Genomic DNA, 17,931 nt, shown 5'->3' with positions numbered 1-17,931 from the left:
GGGCTGTGAAGACTATTGAGATTCTTTTCTGATAACGTGATATATACTGTGAATTGAAATTTGACTTCAGTTAACTACTCCATACAGTTCTCAGTCTTTGTGTGAATAGTCATTTCGAAGTTAAGCTCAGAATTTTTACATGATCTTCATCCATAATTCACATTTAACTCTACAGACACAGGGTTTCTATAATCAACACACAATATACAGTATCTACGTATCTGGATAATCAATGGCATAAAAAAGATTGACTCCCTCCTTTATTTCCCATTTATTTCTGCTGACACCCATCTGTACCCGTTAAACCTGCCCAGTGGCTTTAGCCGCTCCCTGCTCGCACCTTTCTACCAGACTTGATATTTCCTCCTGTGACTCTGAGCAAATTCTCATCTCACTCGGGTGTCTTCCACCGCTGCGCCTTATTATTTCTTTGTTTGACCATGAGTGACAAACTGTGGACAGAGGAGCAGTTTAACTGCCCTGTTTGTCTGGACCTCCCCAATGATCCAGTCACCATCCCTTGTGGCCACAGCTACTGCATGGCCTGCATCAAGGACTACTGGAGCAAGGATGATCCCAAGGGTATCTACAGTTGCCCCCAGTGTCGTCAGACTTTCTGTCCTCGGCCCTCGCTTTCCAGAAACACCATGTTGGCCGAAGCTGTGGAACAACTCCGCAGAGGAACCCCAAGATCTCAAGTCTATCAAAGCATACGAGGGGCAACAAAATCCAAAAAGAATCTACCCTCCTCGGCAGTGCTGTGCGACCTGTGCAAGGGAGAGCGGAGGGCAGCGGTCAAGACCTGCCTGATGTGCATGAGCTCATACTGTGAGGAACACCTGAAGCCTCACCAGACCACCAAGGCCATGAAAGAGCATGAACTAATTGCGCCGACAGGGAATTTGGCAGAAAAGATCTGCACCCAGCACAAGTACCTGCAGGAGTTCTTCTGTCGCCAATGTAAGGTGTTCATCTGTTGGATTTGCACCAACAACCAACACAAAGGCCATGAGAGCGTGTCAACCAAGACTGAACGCCTGGAGAAAGAGGTGCGACTTTTTTCTTTTTTTTTTAACCAGCAAACATAGGACTATATTATCACATAGTGTTGCTTTTGGAAGTCCTTTTTGTTTTAGTCTTATGGTTCAAAGTAATTAGTCTTTAAATTGTAAGTTTTAAACTAGTTTTAGTCTGAAAAACACCACACGTCTGTATATGCTTTTCTCATGAAGTATGATAAACTTAAGCTAAAATATTGCGGTTCTCACAGTATTGCAATTGTAGTTATATATATTTAATTGTATATATATATATATATATTTAAGTAAATAAACGGTCAACCATTTTCCATTTTGATAATTCTTTTAATTTTGAATGAATAAAAAATATTTGGTACAGCAAAAGTACGCTGAATGAACACATAGATATGTGTATACAGAATTTTCATAAATACATATGGCAGAAAACACAGACAAGACTTAAAAAGCAGTTTCTGCTCTTGCACCCCTCTTTAAAGATAAACTGCTGTATTTTAAGCCAAAACAACTGTTGTCTATATGCTGCCATAGCAGATTCATGGCGCACTAAGCCTCCGAACTATTTTGAATTTCTCCGTTTTACCCTGGAACCCCCCGTTTACAGACGTAGCGCAACTGCTTTTGTTTCAACCTAGCCATAAAAAGAAGGTAAGTAATTATATTTATTATTCAAAATGGCTGTCATTTTTAGCTTAGAATCATTAATTGATGTCTAATATTTAGTTTGAAAAAAAAAAAAAAAAACGACTTTAAAAAATTATCTACTTGCATATTTTAAACTTTTAAACAAATTACGTCACAATGAAAAATTTGGCGTCTGTAAAAAAGTAACGGATATCTACCTCATAACTAACACTTAGTTGTATTTTTTTTGTCACTGTCGCATTTTCCCCAATATTTTAGATGATAAATAATCAAACCAAACAAAGAAAAATAACATTTAAGAGGGTAACTATATGAAAAAGAAAATCTCAACCACTCCTTGTTGTCTGTGATTTCTGCATCGCGACCCTTGTTATACCACTATGTTTCACCCATAAACTAAAAAAAAAAAATCCAACTGTGGCCATTCACAGCTGTGTCTTGACACTCGGTAATACATGCTACATGGAGTTTTTGGGTCGAAACAAGGTAAGTACGAGATAATATGTTGTTAAAATCGTGGCGTCTTTAATTCTGCTCTCGCGTGCTCTCGCCTCCAGTTAAGGTTTTGCTGTTTAAAAAAATTTTTTTTTCAAAAATGTCTTCCTGTTCAAATTTTTCTTCCTCCAGAAAATTATGTATCACACATGCATATCAGACAATTTTGAAATTTGGCCAAATTGGGGGTCTCAGAGCAGAACTTCAAGTCACCTTAGTGTTTTCCGCCACATATATAAGTAAATATCCACACATGAGTAAATATGGCTAAGATCAGTCTGAAAAATTTCACATGCCAAGCATTAGTATTTTTGTGTTTCTCATTTCATCAGATTTAAACTGGCAAACTTCATCTGAGACACTTTTTTGGCTCGTTATCGTTATGTCATTGTCATAAATAAAAGGGTCGGCAACTAAATATTTTCCTTATCATCATAGTGTTGTTAACGAAAACAGGATTGTTCTCACACACACAAAAAAACTTTGTTCAAAGCTTTCATTTGGGCTAAGGTAGGGAAGAATAACTGGTTTCATTTGTTTCATTGTCAATCTTGTCCATACACTGTAGGTGAGTAATTTTTCAAATGGTACAGTGCAATCATTCATTGCAAATCATGTAGACACAGTTACCCAGTCCGTATTTTTGAGAGGCACAACAAAAAGTAACTCCTGGGCTTTTGCATTGCCACTAGCCTGGCTGAACACATTCCTAGCAACATTCCTGTTCATTGTTCACACTCCTCCATCCTCTGGTGTTTTCTTGCATCGTCTGACTGATGTCATGAGTTGTCCTATCCAATCAATTACAGAAAGGGCTTTCTGAGATGCAGGCTGTAAATCAGAAGAAGCTCAAAGACAGACAGCAGGAACTAAAGGACATGAAGAAGATGATGGATGGGATGAAGGTACGATCTGGAATAATATCACATACACTGCTCTTTAAAAGTTTGGAGTCACCTGGAAATGCATGTTTTTCTCGGGTTATAATTTTTGATGAGTAGTGGACTTCAGGATGACAAGCAGATAATGCACAGAATGAGGTCAGACCAAGGGCGTAGGTTTGGTCTCAACATATAGAGTGCTGGCCAAAAGTATTGGCACCCCTGAAATTCTGTCAGATAATGTTCAATTTCTTCCATAAAATGATTGCAATTACAAATGCTTTGGTAGTAATTTCTTCATTTATTTTGCTTGCAATGAAAAAACACAGAGAATGGAAAAAAATAAATCATTATCATTTTACACAAAACTCCAAAAATAGACCACACTTGCAGCCAGTTAAAGTGGATTAAAGTTGACTCAACCTCTGTCCTGTGTTCTTGTGTGTACCACATTGAGCATGGAGAAAAGAAAGAAGGCCAAAGATCTGTCTGAGGACTTGAGAAGCAAAATTGTAAGGAAACATGGGCAATCTCAAGGTTACAAGTCCATCTCCAAAGGCCTGAATGTTTCTGTGTCTATCGTGTGCTGTGCCATCAACAGTTTAAACAAAAAAATCATTTTTTGTTATCTCGTTATTTAGGCTGCTAATTTAAAACTTGTATGAATAATAATATATACAGTGCTGGCCAAATGAATTGGCACCCCTGCAATTCTGTCAGATAATGTTCAATTTCTCCCAGAAAATGATTACAATTAGAAATGCTTTGGTAGTAATATCTCCATTTATTTTGCTTGCAATGAAAAAAAAAACAAAAGAAAATGAAAAAAAAGAAAAGCATGATCATTTTACACACATCAATGAAAAAAAAAAAAAAAAAAGAATGGAAAAAACAAAAATAATCATGATCATTTTACACACATCTCTAAAAATGGGCCGGATAATAGTATTGGCACCCTTTGAAAAATCATGTGATGCTTCTCTAATTTGTGTAATTAACAGCACCTGTTACCTACCTGTGGCACATAACAGGTGGTGGTAATAACGATATCACACGTGCAGCCAGTTAAAATGGATTAAAGTTGACTCAACATCTGTCATGTGTCCTTGTGTGTACCACATTAAAGAGCATACGACACCAGAAAAAAAGTCTTAAATGGCATTATTATGTGAATTAGAATCATATTTTGAGACGATTCGACTATATATAACAATTTAGCAAAGCGCAGATGACGAGAAATTAGTCTTTTAATCTGCCGGTTAGCCACGCCTACAATTATAGGGCTTTAGCGTCCCCAACAGGTGGATGACGTCAGCGGTAGACTAGGCTCATCGGTTTTACTATTCAGCCCATTGAGGGGGAATTGTTCAGAACGAGGAAAACGAGACGAAGAGAGCTGCAAAATGTCATTGTTTCAGTCTCTCTACTCCCAATATTTTTACAGGATATTCTCTTTATCCAAGTATTTTCCCCAATAGCTATATAAATGGCTTGAGAAGGACCAGTCAGCCCGTCGAGGGGGAACTATTCACAATGAGGAAAACGCGACGAAGAGAGTGGCAAAATGTCATTGTTTCTGTCTCTTTACTTCAATATTTTTACAGGATTTTCTTTTTATCCAAGTATTTTTCCCCAATAGCTATATAAATGGCTTGAGAAGGACCAGTCAGCCCGTCGAGGGGGAGCTATTCACAATGAGGAAAACGCGACGAAGAGAGCGGCAAAATGTCATTGTTTCTGTCTCTTTACTTCAATATTTTTACACGATATTCTTTTTACCCAAGTACTTTCCCCAATTGCTAAATAAATGGCATGGTCATGACAAATAACTTGTGCTAAATGGAATATAAAATAATAAAAATCCATTTATTCAAGATGACATGGCAAAATTACTCCATAATGGTCAAAACAGTTGACTTTACCTTTACTGTCACACCTGCCGAACGATATTTTATCACACCTAAATCGGACATATGTCATTTCCCTTCCCCGGCTTCGGAGAATGTAAACAGACCAGGAGGAGTGACAGCTAGCCGACATGCTAACCCGAACCGAGGGATGTTTCAAAGTCTTCGAAGTGGAAAATCACACATAACTAGCCTGGATTATTTGACATGACGACCCGGTTGTCGAGTTTCTTTGCGGATCAGCAAACCGCCCGGCGGAGAGCAATTTACAGTTCGTTCCCTGGAGGAGGGTGGCTGGAATTGTTGTGTAGCTAACGTGCTAACAGCTAACTGCTAATGAGCGTGAGGATAGCTTTTTACATGCCTATCAATGATCAAACGTAAGTAGTCCTTTATTTAAAAGAATTTTATAGTGTTTACTTTGTAATCACTGTATTCGTATTTGACATAATACAAAACAAGATGTTTACTCACTTCCTTGTAAGTCCAATGGTCCCACAGTAAATATCCACGGTGAATGGGAACCTTTTGAAACTCCAAAAAGGCGCATACGCCTCTCCCGCATACAGAATGATTTTTCTGCAGCCGTTTGGCTGGCGTGATGCAAAAAATAAAAGTATTAATCCGCAAAATCAGCTGAATCCTTCGTCCTCATACACAACAGTACACTGTAGCGTGAAGAGGACGTCTTCTACCGTACACGTCACAGCGCCCTCCTCCTCAATGCGAGACCGAAGCCGGAAGTCACTCATTTTCCTGGCGCGGGATTCAAAAAACTAAATAAATATAGCGATCGCTTCCACACACATCCAAGCGGTCCATATCATTCAGGAGCATAAAATGCCGCGTGTATTATGAAATAAACATGCTTTTTCGTGTCACAAGCACTTTAAGCATGGAGAAAAGAAAGAAGGCCAAAGAAGTGTCTGAGGACTTGAGAAGCAAAATTGTGATAAAGCATGGACAATCTCAAGGCTACCAGTCCATCTCCAAAGACCTGAATGTTTGTGCGCAGTGTCATCGATAAGTGAAAAGCCCATGGCACTGTGGCTAATCTCCCTAGATGTGGACGGAAATGAAAAATGACGAGAGATTTTAACGAAAGATTGTAGCGATGGTGGATAAAGAACATCGACTAACATTCAAACAAGTTCAAGCTGTCCTGCAGTCCGACGGTACGACAGTGTCAGTAAAACAGTGGTTCCCTGAAGTTTTGGGGTTGCTTTGCTACCTCTGGCACTGGACTGCTTGACCGTGTGCATGGCATTATGAATTCTGAAGACTATCTACAAATTTTGCAGCATATAGGGCCAAGTGTGAGAAAGCTGGGTCTCCCTTAGAGGTCGTGGGTCTTACAGCAGCACAAGGACCCAAAACACACTTCAAAAAGCACTAGAAAATGGTTTGAGAGAAAGCACTAGAAACTTTTAATGCGGCCAGCAATGAGCGCAGACCTGTATCCCATAGAACACCTGTGGAGACATCTGAAAATTGCAGTTTGGAGAAGGCATCCTTCAAATCTCAGAGACCTGGAGCAGTTGGCCAAAGAAGAATGGTCTAAAATTCCAGCAGAGCATTGTAAGAAACTCATTGATGGATATCGGAAGCGGTTGTTCGCAGCTATTTTGTTTAAAGGTTCTGCTACCAAGTATTACGCTGAGGGTGCCGATACTTTTGTCCGGCCCGTTTTTTAAGTTTTGTGTAAAATGATAATGATTTTTTTCCCCCTATTATCTTTTGTGTTTTTTCATTGCAAGCAAAATAAATGAAGATATTACGACCAAAGCATTTGTAATTGCAATCATTTTCTGGGAGAAATTGAGCATTATCTGACAGAATTGCAGGGGTGCCAATACTTTTGGCCAGCAATGTAGGGACGATATTACAGCATAACCTGCATGTACACTTTTTGCTGGGGACGAGACATTAATAAGACCAGACAGATTGGATGAATTAGTGAGAATGTGAGCCTAATTAATTGATAGACTAAATGATCAATGCAAAATAAATCTGTATTGATTTATACTAGCTTTCACGTGTATCCGTTCAATTCAAACTAACTAACGAAACATTTTGAAAACTTAAAAATAAATGTCTGGATTTTATTAGCAAATTTAAATTGCATTACTTGAACATAAATTATATTAACATACACAACAAATACAAACGGGTTAATAAGCTCTTAACTATACAGGAATGCAAACAAAATAAACCTTGCCTTTAGACCTCTCGACATTGTCTGTCTACATACATAAATTAAATATAACTGAAAAAACGTCTTAGTCAGGGTATAAAAAAATAAATAAAGGTAAAACACTACTGCTTTTGACCGCAAGCACAGCCAAACTAAGAAAAATATGAAAACTTTTTACCTTGATTATGATTAATGTATGAATATCTGAAAAAAAAAAAATGTCTACATAGGCTAAATAAATAAATACATTTATAATAAATGCAAGTCATCAGCCAATCAAACTTGCGTTTGAGGGGGGAAATGGACCGGCAAATTCAGCAAGTGAAAAGAGGTAAATGTAAGTCTGAACATAATAATAATACTTCACTTAACATTTATATAGTCAATTCTATCCTTACAACATATAGGAAGACAATCTTAATCACCTATATAACTGAACTTATTATATCATGTAAATAAGGTTGCTTAAAAGTTGGTGGGGACAATTTGAGCGCCCTGAAAAGTTGCTAGTGTTATGTCCCTATCGTCCCTATGCAAACCTATGCCCATGGTCAACCTGTTTTGTTAATCAGCAAATCTTAGTGTTTCTATATTTTGTCTTTATAATGACAATCATTCCTAACCTGGGTGCTCTCAGGTCATCATAAATACTATCCTTGTTCCTCTATATTTTCCCCCGAAATATCATTAGTTAATTCCAAATGATCTTGTACAGCATTTGTAATTCCATCTACAATATGTCTGTGATTTAAAGTGAGTGTATAGTACTGAAACATAATCATTCACTGGCAACCTTGATTTGGATATCTATTGTAGTCAATAGCAGCCAAAGGCTTTATACTGGTCGATCTGCTGTGACTTAGATAAATATTTTTTAGCTGGTACTTAAAATGTTTGAGAACCACCTTTTAGTTGCCCTCAACATAATGGTGTAACTGATGGGTCCCAGCGCTCAGCAGAACGTGTTCACAGCGACTCAGAGAAGGCGCTGTTGGAGCTCCAACGCTCAGTGGAGAGACTTCAGGAACTCTTAGAGGAGGTGCTGGATGAGGCTGGCCGAGAGAAGATGGAGCAGTCCCAGGAAGTGGTTGATAATCTGGAGGCAGAGATCAGGGAGCTGAAGAAGAGGGATACTCAGATGAAGGACCTGGCTCAATGCGAGGACCACATCTACTATCTGCAGGTTTGAGGTGATATTCTCTGCTATCAAAGTCTATTTGGAGACACACATTTTCTTCCAGATGTATGAAACCATGTGCAGTCCGCTTGAGTCGGGAGACCTTCCAGCTGTGCAGGTTAACCATGATGCTTCCTTTGAGCCTGTACGTGATGCCATCTTGGACCTAAGGGAGCGAGTGGAGGACTTGTGCAACCAAGAGCTGGGAAAGATCAACAAAAAAGGTCTGCATTTACAATGTATTTGGATTGTAAATGTAAATTTATGTCCATGATTTTCAATCAAACTAATATGCGTGTTTTTGGAATGTGCAAGTAAGTACTGGGGGTCGGGGGGGCTTTGTAAGCACAGCAGAACATGCAAATTGCGCGTAGAGATGATTTTAACATGCACCACTGTTGCTAGCATTTCAACATGTTTGTCTTCCCCATTTGCAGTCAGCGAGACAACTTTGTTCACACTGGGTGGTGGTAAGAATGTTATCTTTTAGTTTGAAAATGCAGCTATAAGGTCATTGTGATGAAATAACAGTTTATTTGTTTGCTTGTTTGTTTGTTTTCCATGCAGCTAATCGCAATCAGAAAGCTGCCTTTTTAAAAAGTGAGTTTTTCCGGCACAAAAAATAACAACAAACAAAAAAAAAAAAAACAGCAGCAAGATTGCAATGACCACATATACTATATAACATAAAGATATCCTTTTTCCACCTACAGTATTTTCTGCTCTGGGATCACGTAACTCAAACAACCGTTCAGGGGGTATGAGCAACGTCTGTTTCTGTTTTATTTTACTGATCATCAAATGTAATTCACACCAATTTAACTAAATTACCTTACAGGCTCAACATCACGAAGTGCAGATAGACGAAAACTGGGTAATGACACTGTCCAGACATACTGTTCATGGACATGGATTAAATTCTTGAACAATCCTAAATGCAGGTTTTAGAGGTCAAGATGTGAGGAGCAGAGACACATCACGAGGTGAGCTTTGTTGATTTCTAACGGTCCAAACTAATATGTTGCTGTCGGCCACTGTGACGGATTTGTGTTTCCTTCCTGTTGCAGAGGTCCCTCAGAGGTCACCCAGACTGTTTGACAGACATAGGCGAGATGAAAGGGAGTCAGGCAAGTTCAAACCAATTTTCCTGACAATATCAGCTCTTGTACTTCCTTGTTTTGTTAACCAATCAGATAACATATTTGTCCTCACACCTAGATAATTTTCCTATGTCTGAACAGTTAGTCAGAGCAAATCTTTGATCAGCAAAACATATGTGCACGCATTTTATAATCGGCACATCTAGTGAGTTTGATTGATGTTGTTTTGACATGTTCTATAGTATCGATAGTTTCCTGTAGTTGTGGTGTGACATTTTATTACCTTATTTTGAGCCATTAACGGCAACAGATGTCCAATCCATTTGACCTAGGAGGATAGGCAGTGGTCATTCAAATTTGTTAGGAGGTGGATTGTGTTGGGCAAATCCCTATTGAAGGCCAATGAATCAATGTGTAGAGTGCCACAAAATGTAAGTAAAAAAAGAGGGGGAAAAAAACCTAGTCACATCTGTTCTACTGATTAACACAATTTTCGGTCGACTCATGACAGGATAAACCAAAAAGTGTCAAAGAACAATGCCTGAAACTGAGTAAGAAACCATTGTGTTGGTTTGAAGAAGCTATGCATTGTGGACAAATTCCAAGGGTGAGATTTTAATAAACTCAACTAGAATTCATCCAAATAATCATCAAATAGAATCCGGTTATTCTAGTGTTTTGTCTCTCTATTTGGCAGAACATTGGACTAAAGTTTTGCAGTCATCTTGAGAGTTTTTTGTGAAAAAGACTGCAGGAGCCTCAACATCACTGTCTGGAGCTGTAATCAATTATTCATTAGAGCTGATATCAAACTTTTCAGGGACTAACTTTTACATCATTCAAAAAAACAACATACAAAAAGTAAATACCTGAAAAATAAACAGGTACAAGCAGGGGTGAAAGTGGCAAGAATTTCTTGCCGGAACTCCCTGACAAAATGTTTGCCACGGAGCCAGATGTCTTTTTTTGGGGCTTCGGGGGAGGCGTTCAAACCTCCTAAAGCCACGGAAATGAAAAAAGGGGGGGATAAAAAACAGGTTTTACACATGCACACACTATATAACAAGGCATACATGACAAACAGATTGTCATTCAAAATTGTATTTTAAAGTAACATGCATGAACAAAAAAGGTACAAATGACTTACATTATGCACAGTGTAATGGAATATATATATATATATATATATAGAAGATAAACATTGACTTTTTTATGTTATAAGGAAATAAGCAGCCTAACGTAGGTAAATGAACAAAAATAAGTTGAAAGTGCACATAAACTATACTGCCAAATGTATCACATTTGAGACAAACATTTCTGGACCTAATTGCAGTAAAAAGAAAATTAAAAACCTTATTGTATTCAATCTTACTTATATTTGTTTTACCACGAGAACTGGATGTAATGCTTAATGTATCATTTATAATACAAATTAGATTAAAAAATAAATAAATAAAAAATCTTTTTCTCGCCCACCCGGGCGGTATGGTGTCTCCTTTCAAGCTCGGGTCCTCTACCAGAGGCCTGGGAGCTTGAGGGTCCTGCGCAGGATCTTAGCTGTCCCTAGGATTGCACTCTTCTGAATGGAGACGTCGGACGTTGTTCCTGGTATCTGTTGGAGCCATGCACCCAGCTTGGGGGTTACTGCCCCTAGTGTCCCGATCACTACTGGCACCACTCTTGCCTTTACTCCCCACATTTTCTCCAACTCTTCCTTCAACCCTTGATATTTCTCCAGCTTTTCATGTTCTTTCTTCCTGATGTTGCTATCGCTCGGGATTGCTACATCAATCGCTACTGCTGTCTTCTGATGGTTATCCACCACCACTATGCCAGGCTGGTTGGCCATCACCAGTTTGTCTGTCTGGATCTGGAAGTCCTACAGGATCTTGGCTCGGTTGTTTTCGACCACCTTCGGAGGTGTCGCCCACCTTGACTCTGGGGTCTCCAGTCCGTACTCAGCACAGATGTTCCTGTACACTATGCCTGCTACCTGGTTATGTCGTTCCATGTATGCCTTGCCTGCTAGCATCTTACACCCTGCTGTTATGTGCTGGACTGTCTCAGTCCTATAGTGATATCCATGTGGGTCCTTAGGCAAGGCCCTTCATGCTATATGCCTATACCTCACAATGAGCGGAACAATCAATGATAGAGTCATACCGGCTCGAACGTCGCCCGGGTTAACAAGGTTCGCGTCAGATGTTGGGGGACCAGAACAATCTGTTGTCAAGTGGGCTACTGGAACAAGACACAGATGGAGCAGGACGGATATATATATATATATATATACAGAATATATACAAATTGATTTTTAAAAAATGTTCAATTTTTTAAAATTACGTTTAAGGACCTCATAAAGCTTTCAAATTGAAAAAAAATCTGAATTTTCTGGTCATTATTTCTAGGGTCAGGCATCATAGAGTTAATCAAATTAATATGATGTTTTGAACCTCCCCATCAGAGAAAATAAAATAAGTCTCTTAAACTCTTCCCTTTCCCTTAAAGATCTGATCAATTGTCCGTTGCATTGCCCTTTTTTTAATCACATTAATTCAACAAGCTTCTTCTTCTTTTCTTTTTTTTTTTTGTACCAGAAAACATGTGCATTTGAACCAATCAGAACTAACTACCCATGCTGATTATTTGTCGGTATGTCAGCCAATTGAACCGGCAACTGGAGTACCGGCCAAGGAGGGTGGTTAGCTGAGTGCATGCACACATCGACACGGTACATTAGACGCACGCTGGGAGAACTCTGTGCTGTCTGTGGAATAAATAAATAGCAAATATCGGGGGAAATGGATGACGGTACACAAGCACTTTATTAGGCTTGTTGTTAACACTTGTGTATGTAAATCTGATGTGAGTAGATTGTTTTCCTCTTAGAGATGCGTGTGTGGCAGCCAGGCAGGTTGTTTTTAACATAGGGTTTTGACAGTTGATGTCATATTTTTGGGTTTAAAGTAGGGTTGTTCCGATCATGTTTTTTTGCTCCCGATCTGATCCCGATCGTTTTAGTTTGAGTATCTGCCGATCCCGATATTTCCCGATCCGATTGATTTTTTTTTGCTCCCGATTCAATTCCAATCATTCCCGATAATTTTTCCCGATCATATAAATTTTGGCAATGCATTAAGAAAAAAATGAATAAAACTCGGACGAATATATACATTCAACATACAGGCTTTAGCCAATTAAAATAAGCCTCCAAAGGCTGCCAAAATTCACTCTACTCATTTTACGCTGCCTTTTATCTCTCTATATAGGTAAAATGGCGCCATTACAGATTGAGCGCGACAATGCGTGAGTGATTTGTGCAACGCATGCATTAATTGCATTACATATTTTAACGTCATACATTTTTTTTTTAAACTTATTACCGCCGTTATCGGGATAAATTTGATAACCCTACCTTAAGCCTAAACTAAAGACTCTGGACGAGTGTAACATATTATGTCTGTAACGTTAAATACAATTAGAAAACGATTTAATTTAAAAAAAAAAAATATATATATATATATATATATTTAAAAAAGGCATGGCCGATATTTTTTTGCCGATTCCGATACTTTGAAAATGACGTGATCGGACCCGATCGATCCTGATCGATCGGGACATCTCTAATAAATATATTAAAACTAGAAAATGCAACGTCTCCAAAAACTGCCTGGGGATCCTTGCTGAAGAGTTTTCAAAGTACAGCAGATATTAGATCATTACTTCCAGAGCTGAAGCACATTAGGAAGATTGAAAACATTCTGTCAATCCGTGACAGTGAAGAAGAGGATGATGATGTTGATAATGGATCCTGATTTTCTCAACTTCTAATCAGTTGTGAAAACAACACACTGTCCGCGTTTAATGTGTTTTACCACTGCATCATGTATCTTTGGAACAGTGGGGGGAAAAAATAATCATTAGTACTTTAGTTACAGTTGGACTGCCAAAAAGTTATCAGCTTTTATTACTGGACAGAATTTGGGAATTATATGTTTATTATAGACAAAAGCTGTGACTATATAAAATATATAAACACGAGGTGAAAATCTACTCTGCAAATTTCCTGGAGTTGAGAAAATAAATATAGTTTGTGTGTAGGTATGAAAGGCACATCTCTAGTTTAAAGCACCATTCCGTCCCGTTCCAGTGCCGAACTACTTGCCGGAACCGCGTTGTGGTGCATTCCGGCCTACTTTCACCCCTAGGTACAAGTACATGAATTACACCCACTAAAGGGAAGCATTTGCTGTATATGTAAATTCTGAGGATGCAATTTCCAGGTACTGATAGAAAACAATGGTTGTTGTATTACTTTTATTCATTGTAATTCCTCCCTATTGTCAGCAGGAGGAGAGGACAACCTAAGACCCAGTCCGAGACCAAGTCCAACCCCCAGTCCGACTCCAAGCCGAAGAGGATCCTCGTCTCTGTGGAGTAGGTCCAATCAGAGTCAAGGCGTCACTGCTACTCCCACTCCTACTCCAGTGAGCTTGACCCCTACTCAAAATATTGCTCCTGTGCAAGCATCCACTGGAGGTAAACACACACATACACAATCAAAAAACATTTTGTTATATTGTGTGATGGATCACGTTGTCTTTTGTCCTGTTTTCCATGCACTCATAGTATCCCAGATAGTAGACCGAGATAGTAGACCGACGTTAAAAAGATGTTGGATCAACATTCCGCTGTCGATCTTATATCGTTGAATCGGCGTCACTTTTGCACCCTCAATTAACGTTGTTTCAACGTTGAAATCCTTACAAAACCTAAACGTCATTTCGATTATTGATAATATTGGAACAATGCTGAATCAATGTTATGTTTTCGACCAAATCGCCCGCTCATCCATAATTCAATGACTTTTCAATCATATTTCCTGGTCAATCATGAATAAACTATTTATCAACATTAGTTCATCAACTATAAAACCATGTTAACCCAACCATCGCCTGACATACCATTGGACAATGTTGTTTCAACGTCACTTGACGTCGAATATTTCTATGTCAACCATACTGATGATTTTGATGGAAAATCAACGTTTATTCAAAGTCGGTCTACTATCTGGGATATTCCAGATTAATTTTGACAAAGGACAAGAATTGCCTCATAAGTTACAGCTAGCTGTCCAACACTTCAAATCCAGTTTCATAGACATGGGACCAATTTGACCCAGAAAAGCCTCAGTACACAAAACTGTGTAGCAAGTGCACAAAATAGTGTTTTGATGGAGGAGGAGGAGGAGGAGGAGGAGGGGGGAAAGTGTGTCAGAGCTAACAAAGCATCTTTTCCTGTCTTCTTTGATCAGCTTTTAGCCGGATGCCATCAATCAGCAGTATTTTCCGGTCCCGTCGTGGCAACACACATACAGCTAGCGCGTCGCTTGCAGGCACGTGAGCTCAGACTTCTCTTTTTATTTGCTAAGGCAACAATGTCCCATTCTAAATACGCATGTTTCACACCTGGCCAACAGGTGCGCTTCCAACTCTGTCTGAAATGCCAACGGAAGGTATAATGCAGCAGCTAGCCAAAATCCACTATGATTACTTGAATTTAATTTTCATTTGTATTTTCACAGTTAACCCCAGTTTGTTCTTGGACTCGCCCTCCCCCATGGCCAATAATCACACTCCTGCTTTTCCCGCATGTGAGTGAAATGACTGATCTCATTACTCATTGGAGACAGGGGAATGAATCGAGACTGTACAGATACTATATTGCACTGTTTTGTATGAGGCCTGTTTGAAAGTGCCTTTATACTTCACTGCAAGTCAGGCAATTCATTCTTCGACTAGGAGAATCTGGGAAAACAATTTTTAACATATGGCGGTAAACACAGACAAGACTGAAAGAGCAGTTTCTGCTCTTGCACTCCACTTTAAAAGAAAATGCTGTATTTTAAGCCAAAACAACTGTTGTGTTTGATAGAACAATATGTCTATATGCTGCCATAGCAGATTCATGGCACAATAAGCCCTTTTTACCCTGAAACACCCCTTTACAGATGTCGCGCAACCGCTTTTGTTTCAACCTAGCCGTAAAAAGAAGGTAAGTAATCGTATTTATTATTCGAAATGTATGTCATTTTTAGTCACATAATTTAAACTTTTAAACAAATTACGTCAGAATGAAAAAATTGGTGTCTGTAAAAAAAGTCACGGATATCTACCTCATAACTATCGCTTAATTGTATTTTTTTCGTAACTGTCGCATTTTCCCCAATATTTTAGATGATTAATAATCGATCAAAACAAAGAAGAATTGGGAAAAAAAAACGTTTAAAAGGGTAAATATATGAAAATGAAAATCTCGACTATTTCTTGATGTCTGCGATTTCTGCATCGCGACTCTTGTTATATTACCATGTTTCACCCATAAAATCCCCCAAAAATCTGGCTGTGGCCATTCACAGCTGTGTCTTGACACTCAGTGATACATGCTACATGGAGTTTTGGGCCGAAACAAGGTAAGTACGCGATAATATCTCGTTAAAATCGTGGCGTATTTAATTCTGCTCTCGCGTGCTCTCGCCTCCAGTTAGGGTTTTACTGTTAAAAAAAAAAAATGTTCCTGTTCAAAATTTGTCTTCCCCCAGAAAATTGAGATTTTAAGCTTTCCAATGATGTATCACACATGCATATAGGACAATTTTTAAATTTGGCCAAATTGGGGTTCTCAGAGCGGAACTTCATGTCACCCGAGTGTTTTCTGCCATATTCTTCTTATTAAAAACAGTTTTGCTGGATTGTGATCACCCACAGCCAGGCACCTTTTGGCTTAATTTATATTATTCTATCCTCAGTAAGAGAAATCAGCATTGACAGCATCCACGCTCCAGAACCAAGGGAAAGAGAGGACTTCCTACAATGTAAGTCTTATTTCAGCATTCTGTATACAGCTGTAGCTGACAATCTATCCATAGCATCGGCATGTTAACGAACCATTCTTATCTTAAGAATTTACTTCATCACTGAAAACAGCTGTTAGGAACAACAATGGTTATTGTGAAAACATTCTAAAATTACATGTATTATTTTTATTTAATGGTTTCTCTCTGCTTCTCCGGTAGATTCGGTAAATTTCACCCTGGATCCAAACAGCGCCCATCGTCGCCTGGTTCTCTCCGAGGGCAACACAAAGGCCACCCTGCAGGGGCAAGTGCAGCCCTACCCAGACACTCCCCAACGATTTGACAGTTGGACTCAGGTCATGTGCGGGAACCCGCTGTATTCCCAGCGTTCCTATTGGGAAGTGGAGTGGCGAGGCCGAGGCTCCTCTATTGGTGTGGCGTATGGTTCACTGACCAGGAAGGGCTCAGACGCTAGGGTGGGAATTGGCTACAATGTGCAATCATGGACGTTGGAGCTATCCGACACATGCTGCACAGCACTCCACGACAACCAGAAGAGGGATATACCTGTCACCTACTCCCCCCGTCTGGGCATCTACGTGGATTCGTCCACAGGAACACTGGCATTCTACAGCGTGGCCGAGAACATGACACACCTCCACACTTTCAGGGCAAACTTTACACAGCCTCTTTATGCTGTCTTTGGGGTGGGGAGTGGAGTTGGAGTGGGTTTAGATTTTGCACTTGGACAATTTAACACCACCTCTGATAGCATCAAGCTGTGTCCAATGTGAAAATGCACACAAGGGCAAAATATGTTTTTGGGTTGTCATTTGTTCATCATTAAATACACTTTCAATCACCCATCTTCTGTATCCAGTTAAGCAGGTGTGGTATAAATAGTTACCACTGTCCCTTACAGCAACACTAGGTAACTTTTCAACCTTTATAAAATATTTTCATAACATTTGTGATGTCAACTGACAACTAGTTGAATGACACCTCTTTTATATCTTGAGGGGGTCTGTATTGCTTTTACCAGCTCTAATTAACTTTAAGGTGGGTGGCAGGAACCCTGCCACACCAAAAAAGTGCTTTATGTCATACGTCACTTCCCCATTTCCCCATTCATTATAAAGACGGAGGTCGATGTAAACGCTTTTACACAATTTCTGCAAAGATGGCAGAGCATCAAAAGAGAAAAACATTTGTCCGAGGAGGGGGGGCTACCAGGAGACTCAACCAATACATTGGCTCGGCTTTCACTCGCTGCCGTGACGCCCACCACCTCCAAATGAATGCTGACGAGTTCGGGTGAGGTGGGGGGGTTTAGCTACATTTAGGCAGACGGGTGCTAATCGTCATGTTATTGTTTAGCCACAGCTAGATTAATAACCTTATTACTACTCACCCTTTACACAGCTGCTGAACAGAAATTTTTAATCCATCTGCAGGAGACAGTGAGATCATAATTATACGACACTGTGGGGTGTGCGGGTGTGCACTGGTCCTCATGGGAAACGCAGTCCTTCTTAAGGCAAAACACTCCCGCTTTTGTCCACCAGCATCGCTAAAATCGACCAAACTGAAAAGTTACCTAGTGTTGCTAATCATTTTGCTCTAAAATGAGCATTTATTT

The 17,931-nt window shown here is 39.4% G+C and overlaps 1 protein-coding gene across 2 annotated transcripts; it reads left to right on the top strand.

Annotated features, from left to right (window-relative positions):
* Positions 1–388: 388 nt before the first annotated feature.
* On the top strand, positions 389–17,886 carry trim25l (tripartite motif containing 25, like). Of its 2 annotated transcripts, none has more exons than XM_057830460.1 (16): positions 389–1,049; positions 2,987–3,082; positions 8,109–8,342; positions 8,401–8,560; positions 8,774–8,806; positions 8,904–8,936; positions 9,050–9,094; positions 9,175–9,210; positions 9,278–9,319; positions 9,404–9,463; positions 13,787–13,975; positions 14,751–14,831; positions 14,916–14,951; positions 15,021–15,089; positions 16,245–16,310; positions 16,512–17,886. In XM_057830460.1, the coding sequence occupies exons 1-16, from the start codon at positions 441–443 to the stop codon at positions 17,084–17,086; spliced, it is 2,364 nt and encodes a 787-aa protein (XP_057686443.1). In that variant the 5' UTR covers positions 389–440; the 3' UTR covers positions 17,087–17,886. The 2 variants fall into 2 exon arrangements, with proteins under 2 accessions (XP_057686443.1, XP_057686442.1); XM_057830459.1 differs by having other exon boundaries at positions 13,784–13,975.
* The last annotated feature ends 45 nt before the right edge of the window (positions 17,887–17,931 follow it).

Source organism: Corythoichthys intestinalis, chromosome 2, assembly GCF_030265065.1.
Source record: "Corythoichthys intestinalis isolate RoL2023-P3 chromosome 2, ASM3026506v1, whole genome shotgun sequence".
Taxonomy (NCBI): domain Eukaryota; kingdom Metazoa; phylum Chordata; class Actinopteri; order Syngnathiformes; family Syngnathidae; genus Corythoichthys; species Corythoichthys intestinalis.
This window is presented reverse-complemented; position numbering and strand designations above follow the sequence as displayed.